We start from the raw sequence: 22,269 nt of genomic DNA, 5'->3' as shown, positions 1-22,269 counted from the left end.
GAGAGTGTGAGGAGTCTATCCCTACACTTTCCTGTGAACATTTCCCAAAGGAGAGCACCCCAGTGAGATCTGTTCACTTTTCTGGTTACACAAGCCCTCTCAAAAGCTGTGAACCATTTGGTGATGTCATCACCATCTTCATATTTAGTTACAATCCCTTTAGGGATTTTCAACATGTCAGGAGAATCTCTGACCCTATTTATGTTGCTGCCACCATTGATGGGTCCTAGGCCCATCTCTTGTCTTTCCCTCTCTATGGCTAGTGTTGGACTTTTGCTTATGCAGGGTCATCCCCAGACTTTTTTGCCTCCTGCCTCCTATATTTTTCTGACATGTTGCTGTTGGCTTTTCAACTCTGAGCACTTTACCACTGCTAACCAGTGCTAAAGTGCATATGCTCTCCTGTTTAAATTGTATGTAAGTGGTTTATCCATGATTGGCATATTTGATTTACTAGTAAGTCCCTAGTAAGGTGCACTAGAGGTGCCAGGGCCTGTAAATCAAATGCTACTAGTGGGCCTGCAGCACTGGTTGTGCCACCCACATAAGTAGCTCTGTAATCATGTCTCAGACCTGCCACTGCAGTGTCTGTATGTGTATTTTTACACTGTAAATTCGACTTGGCAAGTGTACCCACTTGCCAGGCCTAAACCTTCCCTTTCCTTACATGTAAGGCACCCCTAAGGTATGCCCTAGGTAGCCCCAAGGGCAGGGTGCAGTGTATGGATAAGGTAGGACATATAGTAATGTGGTTTATATGTCCTGACAGTGAAATACTGCCAATTTCGTTTTCACTGTTGCAAGGTCTGTCTCTCTCTCATAGGATAATATGGGGGCTACCTTTAAATATGATTAAAGTGTAGATTCCCCTAGAGAGTAGATGGACATGTGGAGTTTGGGATCCCTGAACTCACAATTTAAAAATACATCTTTTAGTAAAGTTGATTTTAAGATTGTGCGTTTGGAAATGCCACTTTTAGAAAGTGAGCATTTTCTTGCTTAAACCATTCTGTGACTCTGCCTGGTTTGTGGATTCCCTGTCTGGGTCAGTTTGACAGTTGGGTTGTTTTTCACCTCACACCAGACAGTGACACAAAGGGAGCTGGGGTGTGATCTGCATTTCCTGATTAGCCATCTCTGCTAGGAGGGAGGGGTGGAGTGGTCACTCTCATCTGAAAGGACTGTGCCTGCCTCTGACAATGCTGTCTCCAGCCCCCTGGTGTGTGTCTGAGGCCTTGCCTGGGCAAGGCAGGATTTCACAAGAAGGTGTGAGTCCCCTTTGAAGAAAGGTGACTTCAAAGACTAAAATGGGTATAAGAAGGGCACCCAAACTTACAAACTTTAGAAACACTTCTGGAATCAAGAGGAACCTCTGCCTGGAGAAGAGCTGATAGCTGAGGAACAAGTGCTGCCCTGCCTGTGACTGTGCTTTGTGGAGCTTTCCTGCAGTGCTGCTTCTGCCAGAGTAAGAGGGCAAAGACTGGACTTTGTGTGCCTTCCATCTTGAAGAAGAAATCTCCAAGGGCTTGATGTAGAGCTTGCCTCCTGTTGTTGAAGTCTCAGGGATAGCAAAGACTTCTTCCTGCCAGCACCTGGAGTCTCTGGAGAGACCCCTACTCTGCTCTGTGGTGCCCTTCCAGTTCCTGGGACCCTGAAAGGAGAGGCTGGCAGCCTAAGGACAAAAATACACGCACCGAGCGCCGTGCGGAGAAAAGATCGACGCGAATCCGATCGCGGCTGAGAAAACGACGCAACGCCGGTTCCGCAGCTGAGAAACGACGCCGCAGGAAACGCGACCGAAAAACCGACGCCCGGAGCAGGAGAAACGACGCGCAGCATCGCTGACGGAGGCTGAGAGATCGCACCCTGCGCCGCGGGACTTTCGGATCGTCGTGTGGCTGGCTTTTTCAACGCGCACCGCCGTGCCGAGTTGTTTTCGACGCACACAGCCGTGCAGGGTTACTTTCGACGCACACCGCCCGTGCGGGGTTATTTTTGACGCAAACCAGGTACATTTTCACGCTAGCAGCGCTAGTGTGGTGTTACAACTACCTAAAGACTCTTTTTATTTTAAACCTTTAAAAAAATCATAACTTGACTTGTGTATGTTGGATTTTTGTCGTTTTGGTCTTGTTTTGTCTAGATAAATATTTCCTATTTTTCTAAACTGGTGTTGTGTCATTTTGTAGTGTTTTCATTAAGTTACTGTGTGTGTTGGTACAAATACTTTACGCCCAGCACTCTGAGGTTAAGCCTACTGCTCTGCCAAGCTACCAAGGGGGTAAGCAGGGGTTAGCTGAGGGTGATTCTCTTTTATCCTAACTAGAGTGAGGGTCCTTGCTTGAACAGGGGGTAACCTGTCTGTCAACCAGAGACCCCATGTCTAACATTGTTGACCAGCGGTCGGGATTTGGACTTGTATTTGTACTTGACATACAGTAATTGAGTGTACACTACTGTTTTGAGTTCAGACCACTACGTGACCACATACTACTTGTCTTGTGATTCTGCTTTTTGTTCTCTGATGTCCTCCTGGAAGTATTGCTAATATTTTTGGACTTTGTTTTTTTGGTTGTGAAGCCTTGGCAGAATGGAAGTCAATTTCTGGCACCTATTTATGTATAAAAAGTGGCAGCTTAAAGCATTCTGCATGGAAAGGGGACTGGCTGTGAACAGGAAATCCAAAAGGGAGGATCTTGAGTCAGCCCTGTTTCAGTATGAATTGAAACGTTGTCAGGCAACACCACCAAATGAGTCTGAGGAGGATAACTACTCTGAGGAGGAGGACTACTCCAAAGAGGAGGGCAGTGGCCCTGAGGAGGGAACAGAAAGAGATGATTGGCTCCTAGCTCTAATCCGGAGTCTGGAAGAGCTAGATGCAGAGCTTGAGAGGGCTGAGGAGAAGAGAGCCTTAGTCCTGGAAAAAGAAAGGATTGCAGCTCAAGAGCTGAGCTGTGAAGAGCTGAAGCTGGAGGCCATGAGGGCTGAGTCCAGTTCAGATGGTGGCAGCAAAAATCTTGTATCCAGTACTGCTGAAGAAGTGCACATGCCCAGAGAGGTGGTGCCCTACTTGAAGGAGGGAGTTAACACACGCCAGGAGGTTCAGGGGTATGAGGTAGCTCCAGTGATGCACAGGGTCCCTGAGGTGGATTGGGGAACTGGCATGGGGAGTCATATTCCTACTGATGGGAGGGACACTCTACTGACTCTAGGTGAGAGTGACAGGGAGAGGGGTTCCCCCCAGGTAGAAGTCCTGGTTATGGAGTGTGAAAACATCCCAGAAGAGTGTGGGTTGAGTGTCAGGGACAGTCAGGTACTGTCTCACCAGCCTCAGGAGGGTGATGTGGGGTGCTTTTTCAAAGCAGAGTCACTGGATGGTTGGGTGAAGGGTACTTTGGTTAATTCATGTGAGGGGCTGAGTGATGTAATTGCTGGAGAGCATATGTCTAGTCCTTATTTTCCAGAGCTATGCCAACACCAGGTGGAGTGTGAGTTCTCTGACCCCAGGGAGCTTACAATGGAGGCAGACTTCTGGGTGAGTACCAGAGAGTCTGAAGAGGCATTTGGGGGTGCTCCTGAGAGGAGTGGTCTAGGTAGTTCCCAACCAGGTGAGGTAGGGAAGGATTGTAGTGTCCCAGGTAGGTCCCAGTGTAGTGGGATGGGTGAGGGACCCCATGTCCAGTCTCAGAGGAGAGGGAATGGGGATGGGTTGAGGCCCAAGGTGCCCGAGATCCGGTCCCAGGTCCTGGAGGGTTCCCTGCGGGAACACCAGGAGGGGAGCCTAGCCTGTACCATAGGGCCATCTGTTGAGGGAGACCCCACAGTGTCAGGAGAACTGGGGGGGGCGGCTGTAGCCAGCGTCCCACCAGTTCTGGTGTCTGGCAGTACCACTCCTAGTGAGGGGGTGCAGAAGTCCAGACAGAGGGTTGAGAGGGGGTTGCGGACCCCAGTGGAGAACCTGGAGGGTCAGGGGTCAGCTCTGAGAGCCGAGCCCCCCATGAATGACCTTGGTGAGACCATTTCTGGGTTGGGGGGAATCCAGACTCTGTCAGATGGGCAGAGGTCAGGAGACCTGCGCCAGCCAGACTCTTGTGTGGCCCTTCGGGACAGTGTGTCCCTTGAGGGGGGTAAGTGTGCCCCCCTGGAAGTCCTGGTGTGCCAGGCAATGGTTCAACCGCAGGGTGGTGACTCTGGGTTGAATGATCAGGTTCAGGGGGTAAACTCTGACCTGATAGGGGGTAGGTGTGCTCCCAAGGAAGTCCTGGTGTGCCAGGCAGTGGTTCAACCGCAGGGTGGTGACCCTGGATTGGGAGGCCAGGTTAAGGGTGTCCCCCCTGACCTGGAGGAAGGGGCTACTGCTAACAGTGCCCCTACCATGTTGTCTTCTGGGGGGGCCGCTCCTAGTTGGGTGGTTCAGGACCCCAGAAGAGAGGGCAGGGGGAGGGAAGCCTCACCCCTGGCCCTGGTCCAACCTGAAGGTACAGACCCCAGGTTGGAGGATCAGTTGCAGGTTAACATCCCTGCACTGATGGAAGAATTGTGCAGGACTGCTTCTACAAGCACCCTGACAGTTTTTGACTCTGGGGGTGCCGCTTCTGCGGGGAGGGTACAGAGCCCCAGAGGGGAGGACCAGGGTCAGGTTAACATCCCTGACCTGGTGGAAGAGAGAGTGGTCAAAGGGTGCCAGGCACCTGGGGCTACCACCCCCCACTCTCCACAGTCACAGTGGTTAGAGAGGCCTGAGGTCGGACTCTCATCCCTGACAGTTGTCTGGGGCCACTGTGGCTTGCTGTCCTGGTGGACAGAGTTGCCCCTGGGAGGGGGAGGACGAGAGTCCCACCCCGGGGGTGGAGTGGGCAACACCACTGTGTTGGCCCTGGTGGTACTATCTGCCCATTGCAATACATCTGTGAGCAAAGTAAAGTTAGGTGTTGCACAGATGGTGTCTGTAGATGTGGAGAAGGGTTCCCCATGGGTTAGCTTAGTGGGCCCTGAGAGTATGGACAGAGGGATCCAACTGGAGTCAGGAAGGCGTAGAACTGGAACATGCCCCTGCTGTTGTGGGCCTGGGTCCCTGTTCTATCGCCCCAATCAGGGAAGTATATCAAGGTATTGATTGTTCTCCCCTGGCTTTAGGCTGGTAGGGGGTCGTGTTGGACTTTTGCTTATGCAGGGTCATCCCCAGACTTTTTTGCCTCCTGCCTCCTATATTTTTCTGACATGTTGCTGTTGGCTTTTCAACTCTGAGCACTTTACCACTGCTAACCAGTGCTAAAGTGCATATGCTCTCCTGTTTAAATTGTATGTAAGTGGTTTATCCATGATTGGCATATTTGATTTACTAGTAAGTCCCTAGTAAGGTGCACTAGAGGTGCCAGGGCCTGTAAATCAAATGCTACTAGTGGGCCTGCAGCACTGGTTGTGCCACCCACATAAGTAGCTCTGTAATCATGTCTCAGACCTGCCACTGCAGTGTCTGTATGTGTATTTTTACACTGTAAATTCGACTTGGCAAGTGTACCCACTTGCCAGGCCTAAACCTTCCCTTTCCTTACATGTAAGGCACCCCTAAGGTATGCCCTAGGTAGCCCCAAGGGCAGGGTGCAGTGTATGGATAAGGTAGGACATATAGTAATGTGGTTTATATGTCCTGACAGTGAAATACTGCCAATTTCGTTTTCACTGTTGCAAGGTCTGTCTCTCTCTCATAGGATAATATGGGGGCTACCTTTAAATATGATTAAAGTGTAGATTCCCCTAGAGAGTAGATGGACATGTGGAGTTTGGGATCCCTGAACTCACAATTTAAAAATACATCTTTTAGTAAAGTTGATTTTAAGATTGTGCGTTTGGAAATGCCACTTTTAGAAAGTGAGCATTTTCTTGCTTAAACCATTCTGTGACTCTGCCTGGTTTGTGGATTCCCTGTCTGGGTCAGTTTGACAGTTGGGTTGTTTTTCACCTCACACCAGACAGTGACACAAAGGGAGCTGGGGTGTGATCTGCATTTCCTGATTAGCCATCTCTGCTAGGAGGGAGGGGTGGAGTGGTCACTCTCATCTGAAAGGACTGTGCCTGCCTCTGACAATGCTGTCTCCAGCCCCCTGGTGTGTGTCTGAGGCCTTGCCTGGGCAAGGCAGGATTTCACAAGAAGGTGTGAGTCCCCTTTGAAGAAAGGTGACTTCAAAGACTAAAATGGGTATAAGAAGGGCACCCAAACTTACAAACTTTAGAAACACTTCTGGAATCAAGAGGAACCTCTGCCTGGAGAAGAGCTGATAGCTGAGGAACAAGTGCTGCCCTGCCTGTGACTGTGCTTTGTGGAGCTTTCCTGCAGTGCTGCTTCTGCCAGAGTAAGAGGGCAAAGACTGGACTTTGTGTGCCTTCCATCTTGAAGAAGAAATCTCCAAGGGCTTGATGTAGAGCTTGCCTCCTGTTGTTGAAGTCTCAGGGATAGCAAAGACTTCTTCCTGCCAGCACCTGGAGTCTCTGGAGAGACCCCTACTCTGCTCTGTGGTGCCCTTCCAGTTCCTGGGACCCTGAAAGGAGAGGCTGGCAGCCTAAGGACAAAAATACACGCACCGAGCGCCGTGCGGAGAAAAGATCGACGCGAATCCGATCGCGGCTGAGAAAACGACGCAACGCCGGTTCCGCAGCTGAGAAACGACGCCGCAGGAAACGCGACCGAAAAACCGACGCCCGGAGCAGGAGAAACGACGCGCAGCATCGCTGACGGAGGCTGAGAGATCGCACCCTGCGCCGCGGGACTTTCGGATCGTCGTGTGGCTGGCTTTTTCAACGCGCACCGCCGTGCCGAGTTGTTTTCGACGCACACAGCCGTGCAGGGTTACTTTCGACGCACACCGCCCGTGCGGGGTTATTTTTGACGCAAACCAGGTACATTTTCACGCTAGCAGCGCTAGTGTGGTGTTACAACTACCTAAAGACTCTTTTTATTTTAAACCTTTAAAAAAATCATAACTTGACTTGTGTATGTTGGATTTTTGTCGTTTTGGTCTTGTTTTGTCTAGATAAATATTTCCTATTTTTCTAAACTGGTGTTGTGTCATTTTGTAGTGTTTTCATTAAGTTACTGTGTGTGTTGGTACAAATACTTTACGCCCAGCACTCTGAGGTTAAGCCTACTGCTCTGCCAAGCTACCAAGGGGGTAAGCAGGGGTTAGCTGAGGGTGATTCTCTTTTATCCTAACTAGAGTGAGGGTCCTTGCTTGAACAGGGGGTAACCTGTCTGTCAACCAGAGACCCCATGTCTAACAGCTAGGATCTGTCTTTCCAAAGCCAATCTTTTGGCCATCCTGGCTAACTGGATGTCCTCTTCACTGGGGTTATCCTCAGTGATTTCAGAGGTGTTGGTCTCTCCTGTGAGGGAACCAGCATCTCTGACTATTATTTTTGGAGTCAGGGTTTGAGAGACCCTGTTCTCCCTAGATAGGACTGGTAGGGGGGAATTTTCCTCCAAGTCACTATCCTCTTCCTCTGAGTTGCCACCCTCAGAGGGGTTGGCCTTTTCGAACTCTGCCAAAAGCTCCTGGAGCTGTATTTTGGTAGGTTTGGGGCCCATTGTTATTTTCTTTATTTTACAGAGTGACCTTAGCTCCCTCATCTTAAGATGGAGGTAAGGTGTGGTGTCGAGTTCCACCACAGTCACATCTGTGCTAGACATTTTGCTTCTAAAAGTTGGAATACTTTTTAAGAATCTACAACTGGTTCTAGAATCTAATTCAAACTTTTACAAACTTTTAAACTCTAAAAGAAATGCTAAACAGGATCTAACACAAGGCCCTAGCAGGTCTTTTAAGAATTTAGAAAACTTTTCAAATTGCAAAAATCAATTTCTAATGACAATTTTGGAATTTGTCGTGTGATCAGGTATTGGCTGAGTAGTCCAGCAAATGCAAAGTCTTGTACCCCACCGCTGATCCACCAATGTAGGAAGTTGGCTCTGTATGTGCTATTTCAAAGTAAGGAATAGCATGCACAGAGTCCAAGGGTTCCCCTTAGAGGTAAAATAGTGGTAAAAATAGATAATACTAATGCTCTATTTTGTGGTAGAGTGGTCGAGCAGTAGGCTTATCCAAGGAGTAGTGTTAAGCATTTGTTGTACATACACATAGACAATAAATGAGGTACACACACTCAGAGACAAATCCAGCAATAGGTTTTGTTATAGAAAAATATCTTTTCTTAGTTTATTTTAAGAACCACAGGTTCAAATTTAACATGTAATATCTTGTTTGAAAGATATTGCAGGTAAGTACATTAGGAACTTTGAATCATTTCAATTGCATGTATACTTTTCAAGTTATTGACAAATAGCTATTTCAAAAGTGGACACTTAGTGCAATTTTCACAGTTCCTGGGGGAGGTAAGTTTTTGTTAGTTTTACCAGGTAAGTAAGACACTTACAGGGTTCAGTTCTTGGTCCAAGGTAGCCCACCGTTGGGGGTTCAGAGCAACCCCAAAGTCACCACACCAGCAGCTCAGGGCCGGTCAGGTGCAGAGTTCAAAGTGGTGCCCAAAACGCATAGGCTAGAATGGAGAGAAGGGGGTGCCCCGGTTCCGGTCTGCTTGCAGGTAAGTACCCGCGTCTTCGGAGGGCAGACCAGGGGGGTTTTGTAGGGCACCGGGGGGGACACAAGGCCACACAGAAATTTCACCCTCAGCAGCGCGGGGGCGGCCGGGTGCAGTGTAGAAACAAGCGTCGGGTTTGCAATGTTAGTCTATGAGAGATCAACGGATCTCTTCAGCGCTGCAGGCAGGCAAGGGGGGGCTTCCTCGGGGAAACCTCCACTTGGGCAAGGGAGAGGGACTCCTGGGGGTCACTTCTCCAGTGAAAGTCCGGTCCTTCAGGTCCTGGGGGCTGCGGGTGCAGGGTCTTTTCCAGGCGTCGGGACTTAGGTTTCAGAGAGTCGCGGTCAGGGGAAGCCTCGGGATTCCCTCTGCAGGCGGCGCTGTGGGGGCTCAGGGGGGACAGGTTTTGGTACTCACAGTCGTAGAGTGGTCCGGGGGTCCTCCCCGAGGTGTTGGTTCTCCACCAGCCTAGTCGGGGTCGCCGGGTGCAGTGTTGCAAGTCTCACGCTTCTTGCGGGGAGTTGCAGGGTTCTTTAAAGCTGCTTCTTGAAACAAAGTTGCAGTCTTTTTGGAGCAGGTCCGCTGTCCTCGGGAGTTTCTTGTCTTTTTCGAAGCAGGGCAGTCCTCAGAGGATTCAGAGGTCGCTGGTCCCTTGGAAGGCGTCGCTGGAGCAGAGTTCTTTGGAAGGCAGGAGACAGGCCGGTGAGATTCTGGAGCCAAGGCAGTTGTCGTCTTCTGGTCTTCCTCTGCAGGGGTTTTCAGCTAGGCAGTCCTTCTTCTTGTAGTTTGCAGGAATCTAATTTTCTAGGGTTCAGGGTAGCCCTTAAATACTAAATTTAAGGGCGTGTTTAGGTCTGGGGGGTTAGTAGCCAATGGCTACTAGCCCTGAGGGTGGGTACACCCTCTTTGTGCCTCCTCCCAAGGGGAGCGGGTCACAATCCTAACCCTATTGGGGGAATCCTCCATCTGCAAGATGGAGGATTTCTAAAAGTTAGAGTCACCTCAGCTCAGGACACCTTAGGGGCTGTCCTGACTGGCCAGTGACTCCTCCTTGTTGCTTTCTTTGTTCCCTCCAGCCTTGCCGCCAAAAGTGGGGGCCGTGGCCGGAGGGGGCGGGCAACTCCACTAAGCTGGAGTGCCCTGCTGGGCTGTGACAAAGGAGTGAGCCTTTGAGGCTCACCGCCAGGTGTTACAGCTCCTGCCTGGGGGAGGTGTTAGCATCTCCACCCAGTGCAGGCTTTGTTACTGGCCTCAGAGTGACAAAGGCACTCTCCCCATGGGGCCAGCAACATGTCTCTACACAGACAGTCGGTTAAGTTTCAGGGGGCACCTCTAAGGTGCCCTCTGGGGTGTATTTTGCAATAAAATGTACACTGGCATCAGTGTGCATTTATTGTGCTGAGAAGTTTGATACCAAACTTCCCAGTTTTCAGTGTAGCCATTATGGTGCTGTGGAGTTCGTGTTTGACAGACTCCCAGACCATATACTCTTATGGCTACCCTGCACTTACAATGTCTAAGGTTTTGTTTAGACACTGTAGGGGTACCATGCTCATGCACTGGTACCCTCACCTATGGTATAGTGCACCCTGCCTTAGGGCTGTAAGGCCTGCTAGAGGGGTGTCTTACCTATACTGCATAGGCAGTGAGAGGCTGGCATGGCACCCTGAGGGGAGTGCCATGTCGACTTACTCGTTTTGTCCTCACTAGCACACACAAGCTGGCAAGCTGAGTGAGAGGTCTCCAGGGTGGCATAAGACATGCTGCAGCCCTTAGAGACCTTCCTTGGCATCAGGGCCCTTGGTACTAGAAGTACCAGTTACAAGGGACTTATCTGGATGCCAGGGTCTGCCAATTGTGGATACAAAAGTACAGGTTAGGGAAAGAACACTGGTGCTGGGGCCTGGTTAGCAGGCCTCAGCACACTTTCAATTGTAAACATAGCATCAGCAAAGGCAAAAAGTCAGGGGGCAACCATGCCAAGGAGGCATTTCCTTACAAGCTTGTACTGCAACCCTTTTCCCAGCTGCGTCGAATTTGCGGCTCTCCTTGTCCGGAGGTGGTGCGTCGCCTGATGTGTGCGAGTTGGCTCTTTTACGAGCCGCTCCTACGACAATTGAGTCTGGTGGCAGTTGTGATATGATAAAAGCAGGGTCTGTGGGCGGTGCTTTATATTTCTTCTCCACCCTTGGAGTTACTGCCCTGCTTTTGACAGGTTCTTTGAAGATCTGTTTAGCGTGCCTTAGCATTCCCGGGAGCATAGGAAGGCTTTGATAATTGCTATGGGTGGAGGAGAGGGTGTTGAAAAGGAAGTCATCCTCGACAGGCTCCGCGTGCAACAACACGTTATGGAACTCTGCTGCCCTAGCTACCACCTGTGCATACGCTGTACTGTCTTCAGGTGGTGAGGGCTTAGTAGGGTACGACTCAGGGCTATTGTCTGATACTGGGGCGTCATAGAGATCCCACGCATCCTGGTCATCTTGGCTCATAGTGGTATAAGCTGGTGAATGTGACGGAGTCTGTGCCGGTGATGTATGAGTTACCGGTGGTGGAGAGGGTGGTGGAGTTATCTTCTTTACCACTTTTGCTTGTGGTGTCTTTTCTTGTGGTTGGAAATCGAGTTTCCTTTTCCTCCTGATTGGTGGAAGAGTGCTGATCTTCCCTGTACCACTTTGTATGAAGATCCGCTTTTGGGTGTGGTCTACATCTGTGGTTTGTAAATCTTCGTCAAACCTGTGTTTGCGCATTTGGGAGGACAGTGATTGTTCCTCTGAGTATGAACCGACTGTTGGTCCGGTTGCTGGCCGTTTAGGCACCGAAACCGTGTCTTTTGTTGTTTTCGGCTCCGACGAGATTTTTCTCTTTTTCGGTGTCGAACTTTCTCGGCGTCGACCCTCTTCGGTGCAGCTGTCTCTGTGCCGAGCAGCCTCGGTGATGCTGTCTCGGTGTCGACCCTTTTCTGCAGCACTTTCTCGGTCCCGAGATTGCTGCGTGCCTGTGTCTCGACCCGAGTCGGACGACCTCGGCACCAGTTCGCCTTTTTTCGGTGCCGATGGACAGTCACCTACTTTATGGGTTGAGCCATGGCCTGTTGGCAGTGGCGTCCCCTGGGCTTTGTCTGTTTTACCGTGTGGTGCTTGCTTCGACGTCATACTCATGGTTTCTTCGACGTCGAATTCTTCCGAGTCCGATTCATGGATGGAGAAGGCTTCTTCTTCTTCTCCCTGTTCCTCGAACCCTCGTTGTCCTGTCGGCGTGGACGCCATCTGCAACCGTCTGGCTCTTCGGTCACGGAGCGTTTTTCTCGACCGAAACGCTCGACAGGCCTCACACGTTTCTTCCTTGTGCTCGGGTGACAGGCACAAGTTACAGACCAAATGTTGGTCTGTATAGGGATATTTACTGTGGCATTTAGGACAGAATCGGAACGGGGTCCGTTCCATCAGTGTCGATGTTGCACGCGGTCGGGCCGACCAGGCCCCGACGGGGGATCGAAATTACCCCGAAGGGCTTCCGGAGCTCTTCAGGATTCGGTGTCGATTCTAATCTAACCCGATACTGAACGAAACAATACCGACGTAGTTTTCCGAAGTTATGACTATCTTTCCGTCCCGAAACACGGAGCGAAAAGGAACACGTCCGAACCCGATGGCGGAAAAAAAACAATCTAAGATGGAGTCGACGCCCATGCGCAATGGAAACAAAGGAGGAGGAGTCCCTCGGTCTCGTGACTCGAAAAGACTTCTTCGAAGAAAAAACAACTTGTAACACTCCGACCCAACACCAGACGGCGGACTATGCACAGCATGTGTATCTGCAGCTACACATGCCACCGAACACCCAGTTACCTATGCAGTTACTATTTTGTCGACTCACAACCTGGAGTCCAGTGGCAATTTCAAGTCGTCTGAAAAGGACAGTATGGGGAAGGCACTGAAAAACAGATGTTTGGTAAAGCCCAGAGGCACCCATTGCTGTTTAATTTTACAAACAATCCTCCGAAGCTTAGTGGCCTTTATATCATTCAAGAGAGACAGAAAGGTATTTTTCCCCCCTAGGAGAGAGGGATTTGGCGAATGCCAGAAAGGTTTCCACATATTTTATTTTTAATACATATGGCATCTATTGGATATCTCTGCCCACCTAGTGCTGGATTCTGGTAAATCTCGAAAATCTCTGGTAGTCTAGTGCTGGATTCACAGTGAAGCAGAGAAAGTCACATTACACATCACAGGTGACAAGCACTTAACCACAGGTGAAGATGACCCCTGCCTGCTGGTTTTTGCTGGACCTTTCAGCCACTTTCAACAATATAAAACATCCAAACATCAGCAACACTCAAAGGACTTGAATGGAATTTACCAGCAATGTTATTCATTGGTTCTCTGGACATATGCAACTGACAACAGTTTGCTCACATGGGCATTGTAACATCCTAGAAGATTCCTAACACCTGCTTTGTGCCTCAAGTCGCCATCTTGTCTCCTGCTATTTTAAACCTCTACATGGACCAACGTGAGGCTCTACCTACTCATAATAGCATCACAATTCCCCAATTTGCTGATAGTACACAACTCTATTTGAAGACTCCTATGCACACAGCTAATATCCAGCTTGATTACCAGCATGAAAGCAACACTGATGCCTCATATGTTACAAACTGCTTGGCTCATGTCTTTGCAGGATAATGAAATAAATGCCTTGGCTTAGCTGGCTCTAAAACAGAGTTTTGAAGCTATGGTAGGCAGAGGATATTGTGACATCATCCTCTCTGTTAGTACTCTTGGAATCATGTTTTGTCCTTCCTCTAAAGAACTTGGGTGCAATATGTCACTTCAATATAACCTTTGCCCTCAAACAAATATCCTGTGTAGACCCAATCTAGCCACATACTTTGTTTTCCCTACCTCGTGAAGTGTTACTCATAATTCAAATCATTGCGTATTGCACCTTGTACTTCATTATTTTATAGCTACTAACAGCCTAACCCTATCACTGTTCTCTGAAAGGAATGTGCCTAGTGCTACTGAAAACAATGACATTTATATATCAGACTTATTAGGTAATGTAAAACCAAAATTTAGAGTGTAGAAGCAGCCTGAAATCACTTATTGACAGCAAATGACTACATTTGAATATTGCATTTTTAGCTACCATGAATAGTAATTTATCTAAATGTATAATCGTTTTCAGAGAAAAAAATATATACACAGACCGGAATAAATACATATTTTTTACCTGAAGCATCAGTATATCTTTGTCAAACATCTCCTGTCTGCATTTCACATTATGATAATAATATATCTGGAAAAAAGCAAAAATAGAGTAGGTTATCTTAAAATAAAGGAAGAACGCCTGAAGGAGCACAAGGACTGTACCTTCAGTTATGCCTTTTCTGTCAGATATAGTTTCTTTGCACAGATTACACATCTTCAAGCACTACGAAGCAGAGCAGAAGTCTGAGTATCAACATTTCTGCAGCAATTTAATCCTGAAGTGCTTGCAGGTGGAAGCATTGCATCAATGTAAGCATATCTAAAAGCATCACAACCAGAAGTGAACCAGCAATGACTTCTCTAGTAATAAACCCTCACTGACTCCAGTGATGGATTTATTTAAAAAAAAATGCACACAGAGGGCACTTTAGAGGTGCCCCCGGAAAACATATAAGCTACTAGTGGGAATCTGACTAGTCCTGACCAGTTCAGCCACCACAGACTTGTTTCTGGCCTACCAAGGTAAGAGCCAGCGCTCTCAAGGGCCTGTGACAAAGGCCTGCTCTGTGAAGAGGTTTGACCTCTTCTCCAAAGCAGGATGGACATTCCAGGACAGAAAGCTTCAGAGGCCTTGACACCTTCGTAATACGAACCAGGTCACTCCAGATGGTGGAGATGACTAACCTCCCTATCATGACCCCACTTCGTGCCAGCTCCACCCCTGGACGAGCTGAAGTGGACACTACTTTTCAAATTTCTCCATCTTGCTTGGAAGGAATTAGGCCACTAGGGTTAGGGTTGTACCCACTTCCCAGGGGAAGTGGTCATCAGAAGGGTGTAGTCACCCTAAAGGTGGTCAGCCACTGGCTGCTGCTTGGCACTTCCTGTAAAGCCCCTAAATTGAATATTTAGGTGGAACCCCTTGTGAAGAAATGCCTCCTTGGCATGGTTACCCCCTGACTTTTTGCCTTTTGTTGATGTCAGTTATGATTGAAAGTGTGCTGGGACCCTGCTAACCAGGCCCCAACATCAGTGTTCTATCCCTAAACTGTACCTTTGTCTCCACAATTGGCACAACCCTGGCACTCAGGTAAGTCTCTTGTAACTGGTACCCCAGTACCAAGGGCCCCGATGCCAAGGAAGGTCTCTAAGGGCTGCAGCATGTCTTATGCCACCCTGGGGACCCCTCACTCAGCACATGCACACTACCTTACAGCTTATGTGTGCTGGTGGGGAGAAAATGACTAAGTCGACATGGCACTCCACTCAGAGTGCCATGCCCACCTCACACTGCCTGTGGCATAGGTAAGTCACCCCTCTAGCAGGCCTTACAGCCCTAAGGCAGGGTGCACTATACAACAGGTGAGGGTATATGTGCATGAGCACTACGCCCCTGCAGTGTCTAAGCAAAACCTTAGACATTGTAAGTGCAGGGTAGCCGTAAAGAGTATATGGTCTGGGAGTTTGTCAAATACGAACTCCACAGTTCCATAATGGCTACACTGAAATATGGGAAGTTTGGTATCAAATTTCTGAGCACAATAAATGCAAACTAATGCCAGTGTGGAAATTATTGTAAAATGCACCCAGAGGGCATCTTAGCGATGCCCCCTGAATACCAGTCCGACTCCTAGTGCCAGGCTCACCAGTTTCTGCCAGTCTGCCACAACCAGACAAGTTGCTGGCCACATGGGGAGAGTGCTTTTGTCACTCTGTGGCCAGGAACAAAGCCTGTACTGGATGGAGGTGCTTCTCACCTCCTGTGCAGAAACTAGAACACCTGGTGGTGAGCCTCCAAGGCCCATGCCTTTTGTTATGGCACCCCTGGGCATCCCAGCTAGTGGAGATGGCCGCCCCTCCGGCCACTGCCCTCGCTTTTGGCGGCAAGGCTGGAGGAGATAATGAGAAATGTAAAGAGGAGTCACCTACCAGTCAGGACAGCCCCTAAGGTGTCCTGAGCTGAGGTGACCCCTGCCTTTAGAAATCCTCCATCTTATGATTGGAGGATTCCCCCAATTGGATTAAGAATGTGCCCCCCTCCCCTCAGGGAGGAGGCACAAAGTGGGTGTAGCCAGCCTCCAGGACAGTAGCCATTGGCTACTTCCCTCCTGACCTGAATACACCCCTAAATTTAGTATTTCGGGGCACCCCAGAACCCAGGAAGTCAGATTCCTGCAACCTACAACAAGAAAGACTGCTGACCTGAAAGCCCTGCAGAGACGACTGAGACGACAACTGACTTGGCCCCAGCCCTACTGGCCTGTCTCCAGACTCAAAGAACCTACACAGTGATGCATCCGACAGGAACCAGTGACCTCAGAGGACTGCCCTGACCCAAAGGACCAAGAAACTCCAGAGAACAGTGGCACTGTCCAAAACCTGCAACAACTTTGCAACCAAGAAACAACTTTTAAAGAACTCTCTCTTCCAGCCGGAAGCGTGAGACTTCACACTCTGCACCAGATGCCCCCGGCTCGAGTTCAGGAGAACCAACACTGCAGAGAGGACTCCCAGGTGACTACGACGACGTGGACACCCTGAGTCAACCCCCCTGCACCCCCACTGAGACTCCTGCAGAGAGAATCCAGAGGCTCCCCCTGACAGCGACTGCCTGGTAACAAAGGAACCCAACGCCTGGACCAAGCACTGCACCCACAGCCCCCAGGACCGAGAGGAACCACCTACTAGTGCAGGAGTGACCAGCAGGCGGCCCTCATTCTAGCCCAATTGGTGGCTGGCCCGAGAAGCCCCCCCTGTGCCCTGCCTGCATCGCCTAAGTGACTCCCGGGTCCCTCCATTGCTTTCAATAGCAAACCTGACGCCTATTTGCCTACTGCACCCGGCCGCCCCTGTGCCGCTGAGGGTGTGTTTTGTGGGCTTGTGCCCCCCCCCCCCCCACCAGTGCACAACAAAAACCCCTGTTCTGCTCCACGAGGACACAGGTACTTACCTGTAAGCAGATTAGGATCGGAGCACCCCTATTCTTCATAGGCGCCTATGTGTTTTGGGCCCTCCTTTGACTTCTGCACTTGACCGGCCCCTTGTTGCTGGTGCTGTGGCTTTGGGGTTGCCTTGAACCCCCAACGGTGGGCTGCCTGTGCCCAGGAACTTGGAACTCGAAAGTGCCTTACTTACCTGAAAAACTAACCAATACTTACTTCCCCCAGGAACTGTTGATTTTTGCACTGTGTCCACTTTTAAAATAGCTTATTGCCATATTAACTAAAACTGTCTATTTATCTTGCGGTTCTAAAATCAATCAAGAAAATATATATTTTTTTAAACTATTGGCCTGGAATAAGTCTTTGAGTGTGTGCTTCTCATTTATTGCCCATGTGTGTACAACAAATGCTTAACACTACCCTCTGATAAGCCTACTGCTCGACCACACTACCACAAAATAGAGCATTAGAATGATCTAATTTTGCCACTATCTTACCTCTAAGGGGAACACTTGGACTCTGTGCACACGGTCTCTCACTTTGAGATAGTATATACAGAGCCAACTTCCTACACCCCTGAACTGAAGAACTCAGATTTCGACAACCTAAGAAGACCCAGACAAAGAATAGTTGGAGAAGCATTTGACCCTCAGGCCTACCTGTTGACCTCGAAGGGATCCTGCACAAGAAGTGAACTCATCCAGCCTTCAACAAAGACTCAAGTCTCCCATGGGCACCGGGCTTCCCCTGCAAACAAGAAACTCCAAAAAAAGACTCTGAAGCTGATGGAGACCCTGACACCAGAAGTGACCACTGCACCCAAGTCCACAACCTGAGGGGAAGCCAACGGATGTCCCCAGCTGCCCAGAGACTGGGTCCAGTGTGGTCTCATCCATCTTGGACTATCTCGAGACGCCTGCAGCCTCTGCACGCAGGCCCACTCTCCCAGAGGCTTGCATAGAGAGAAAACCTGACAGCTACAGCAACCACTGCACCCATGACACTTGACCCCCACCTAAGGAGGGTCATCGGTGCCAACAACGTACCCAGGCTCTTAAGAGCTCGAGTCCATCTTGGTTTCACCCTTTCCAGAACCCCCACGAAACCTGCAATCTCAACACGCAGGGCCCCCACAGACAGAGAGTGCTCCCAGACGTGAAAACCCAAAGTCTAAAGACACCTCTGTATCCCTCGCCCCTTGGCAGAGGAGAAGAGAACCCAAGGTGCGCCTACGTCCCTGAGCACTCCAAGTCTACCTACCTGTTTATTGTCCCTGACTAACTACCCAGCCAGAGCCTGCAACCTGTTTGTCACAGGGTCAATCCCCCGTAGGAAACCATTGGGTACCCAATGCCTTACTGCACCTCTGCACCCGTCCGCCCCAGGGCCACCCAGTGTGACCTGTTGATGTTGTTCTGATCAGTGCCCAGTACTTACCTTAGCTCCTTGAGATTGGCTTTGAAAGTTAAAGTTAAGCCTGTGTTTGCTGAACATTGTTTTTCCACCATAAGATAACTTTGAGAGAATGCTGAAAATTGTACAGTCTATTTTTGAAACTGCAAAATAGTTATGCTTACAAGTCTACTTACCTGATTACAAAATTCTTGGGTTTGAAACTTATATAAAAAGAAATGTTATGTTCTAAATTGGTCTCGGATTTATTAATTGAGTGTGTGTCTCACTTATCGGCTCTCTGAGTACAACAAATGCCTAGCACTACCCTCTAATAAGCCTAACTGCTCGCCCACACTGCCACAAAATAGAGCATCAGTCCTATCTACTATTACTTCTGCAATATCAAGTTGGGGATCCACTGGACTCCCTTCACAGCATACCTCATTTTAGTACACTATATAGAGAGCCAGCTCCCTACAACAAGCATGAAGTCTTTTTGGAGGCTGCTTTCTAGCCAATGCGTTGCAGATATTTAAGTGCTTGATCCAGTAGGAGTTGGTTTTCTTCTGCACACCCTTGCCTTTCTTCACTCCAGAAACCCTCCGGAACAGTTGATCATTCACCTGGTCCTCTTTGGTATTATCTATGTAAAAGCTCAGCACTCTTTTGGGGTTCATGCAATGGAAATCTCTCCTCCTCAGAGGAGTGAGGACACGCACAGGACGCCAGTAAGGTGATGTTTTGATTGGCTTAGAATGGCGTCACAACTTTAAACAACAAGGACATACACTTCTACAAAACCAGTTTGTCCAGGAACAAAGTGGTTTACGACAGGATGACAGAGAGCTTGAAGCTCACTCACATGCCAGGCCAATGTCATGGAGACAAGGAACACTGTCTCGAGAGTGAGGAGCTCTGGAATGCACATCAGAAATTTTAAGATCTAGTTATGGTTCCACTGTGGCATGACAGGGGAACGAGAGGAAACAAATGTAAACCTTTCAAAAAGCACAAAACAAACTGAGGCTTAAACAAAGAGAGCTGTGCGGTAACTGCAAAAAGGGCTGAAAAGTACCCTTTAACTGAGCCCAGAGCAAGGCCTTGCCGGGGTAGGGAGAAATTTGCAAAAATGACATAACTTTGCCTGAAGGAAGTCACAAATTAGTTCCAAAGACGGGTGTACACAGTTTGTCGAGGGAACGCCTAGCTGCCACAATGATATTAACCACTTCAGGAGGAAGGTCGAAGATGGTGAACTGTCTCCACTCAATAGCCAAGCATGAAGGAGGAGATTGTGACGGCCCGGGTGCAGATCCCTGCCCTGGTGCTGCAACAGCGGATCATCCAAGAGGGTCAGCCTCATCGGAGGACAGATTCTCAGGCACAGCAGTTCTGGATACATTACTCTCTGCACTTAGTCCAATGCCACTAGGATGACTTGTGTCTTGTCAGTCCTGATCTTCTGGAGAACTCTGGGCAAGAGCAGTACTGGCAGAAAGGCATACAGGAGTCCTGAATTCTATTCAAGGTTTAAGGAGTCTCTCAGCGACAGGAGTCTTGGAAACTTCAACGCATAAAAGTACTGATATTGTGCATTCTTGGCGGTGGAGAACAGATCGAACCATGGTTCTCCCCATTTGCGAACAGAGCTTGAGTCACTCACGGATCTAACTGCCATTTGTGATCTGCTAGGTGCTAAAGGCTGAGTTCATCCACCCTGCAATTCAATAACCCTGCCAGGTGGTTCACTACAAGGAAGATACCTTGGTGGTCTAGGTATTTCTTGAAGTGCAAGGCCTCCTAGCACAAGGTCTGTAGGAAGTTGGTCCTGTATATACTATCTCAAAGTGAGCGATAGTGTGCACAGAGTCCAAGGCTTCCCCTTAGATTTTGATAGTGGCAAATTAGATAATACTAATGCTCTATTTTGTGGTAGTGTGGTCGAGCAATGGGATTATCAGAGGGTAGTGTTAAGCATTTGGTGTACACACACAGGCAATAAATGAGGAACACACACTCAAAGACTTAACTCCAGGCCAATAGTTCTTATAAAGAAAAATGTATTTTCTTAATTTATTTTAGAACCACAAGATTCAAGATTTGAGGTAAGTACATAAAATGCAAGGTACTTCACACAGGTAAGTAGAGAACTTTGATTTAAAACAGTAGTACACACAGTTTAGGTTAAAATGGCAATAAGCTATTTTAAAAGTGGACACAGTGCAAAAATCAACAGTTCCTGGGGGAGGTACGTTTGGTTAAGTTTCTCGGGTAAGTAAAGCATTTACACAGTCAGTCTGGGGCCAAGTCAACTGTCGTCTCCATCGTCTCTGCTGGGCTTTCAGATCAGCAGTACTTCTTGTTGTAGGTTGCAGGAATCTGATTTCTTGGGTTCAGGGTCACCCCTAAATACAAATTTCAGGGGTGTGTTTAGGTCTGGGGGGGCAGTAGCCAATGGCTACTGCCCTGGAGGGTGGCTACACCCTCTTCGTGCCTCCTCCCTGAGGGGAGAGGGGCACATCCCTATTGAGGGAATCCTCCAAACTCAAGATGGAGGATTTCTAAAGGTAGGGGGTCACCTCAGCTCAGGGCACCTTAGGGGCTATCCTGACTGGTGGGTGGCTCCTCCTTGTTTTCCTCATTATCTCCTCCAGCCTTGCCACCCAAAGTGGGAGCAGTGGCTGGAGGGGCAGGCATGTCCCCTAGCCGGAATGCCCTGGGGTGCTGTAACAAAAAGCATGAGCCTTTGAGGCTCACCGCCAGGTGTTACTGTTCCTGCAAGGGGAGGTGAGAAGCACCTCCACCCAGTACAGGCTTTGTTCCTGGCCACAGAGTGGCCAAGGCACTCACCCCATGTGGCCAGAAACTCATCTGGTTGTGGCAGGCTGGCAGAAACTGGTCAGCCTAGCACTAGGAGTCGGACTGATATTCAAGGGGCATCTCTAAGATGCCTTCTGGGTGTATTTTACAATAAATCCCATAATGGCATCAGTGTGCATTTATTGTGCTGAGAAGTTTGATACTAAACTTCACAGATTTCAGTGTAGCCATTATGGAACTTTGGAGTTCGTAATTGACAGACTCTTTATGGCTACCCTGCACTTACAATGTCTAAGGTTTTGCTTGGACACTGTAGGGGCATAGTGCTCATGCAACTATGCCCTCACCTGTGGTATAGTGCACCCTGCCTTAGGGTTGTAAGGCCTGCTAGAGGGGTGACTCACCTATGCCACAGGCAGTAAAAGGTGGGCCTGGCATCCTGAGGAGAGTGCCATGTCAACTTAGTGATTTTCTCCCTACCAGCACACACACGCTGTGAGGCAGTGTGCATGTGCGGGGTCCCCAGGGTGGCATAATACATGCTGCAGCCCTTAGAGACCTTCCCTGGCCACCGGGCCCTTGGTACCAGGGGTACCATTTACCAGGGACTTATCTGTGTGCCAGGGCTGTGCCGATTGTGGGAACAAAGGTACAGTTTAGGGAAAGAACACTGGTGCTGGGGCCTGGTTAGCAGGGTCCCAGCGCCCTTTCAATCATAACTGGCATCAACAAAGGGTAAAAAGTCAGGGGGTAACCTTGCCAAGGAAGGAATTTCCTTACAAGGTCCGTGACCCCACCCTGACCTGTTTGTTGCAGTACTACATGGAGGTGTATTTTTTCCATAAGTACGTGTACCTGCCCTCCCTTGATGGATGGAAGGCAGGCTTTCAATGCCAAGCAGATGGCCTTCAGATCAAGAAGGGAGATAGGAAGCCAGGACTCGCCAAGAGGCCTCTCATCTCTACCTCTTCCAGACAGTCATGCCAACCCAGAAGCAATGCATGGTTCACCACTGTCAGATACTGGTGAGAAGGGGAGAGAGGTCTGCTCCTGATCCAATCTCGCCAAGCAACCACAACTGCAGATCTTTCACAGACTCCTCTGAAATGTGAACGTGGTTGGAGAGGTTGATTTTGGGGCCACCAAGATGTCAGGTCCCACTACTGAACCCGCATGTGGTGCGCTAAACCAGCAGGATGCAGGTGGTCAGCAGTCTCCGAGTTTACCTCACTGAAATCCAGGACCGAGGCTGAAAGACTGGTATCATAGCCTGCATGTACTAGACACTTTTTGCAAGGGGA

At 49.2% G+C, this 22,269-nt stretch overlaps 1 protein-coding gene across 3 annotated transcripts in view; it reads right to left on the bottom strand.

The window, feature by feature from the left end:
* UBR2 (ubiquitin protein ligase E3 component n-recognin 2) overlaps nucleotides 1-22,269 on the bottom strand; it is a 1,248,744-nt gene that overhangs the window by 749,719 nt on the left and 476,756 nt on the right. For all 3 annotated transcript variants that reach the window (XM_069233963.1, XM_069233965.1, XM_069233964.1), the window contains exon 18: nucleotides 13,834-13,899. In XM_069233963.1, coding sequence (XP_069090064.1) covers nucleotides 13,834-13,899 — 66 coding nt within the window. The remainder of the gene's footprint in view (nucleotides 1-13,833; nucleotides 13,900-22,269) is intronic.

Source organism: Pleurodeles waltl, chromosome 5 (genome assembly GCF_031143425.1).
Source record: "Pleurodeles waltl isolate 20211129_DDA chromosome 5, aPleWal1.hap1.20221129, whole genome shotgun sequence".
In the NCBI taxonomy this organism is placed as follows: Eukaryota; Metazoa; Chordata; class Amphibia; order Caudata; family Salamandridae; genus Pleurodeles; species Pleurodeles waltl.
Note: the sequence above shows the minus strand (reverse complement) of the source record. Positions and strands in the feature narration are given on the sequence as shown.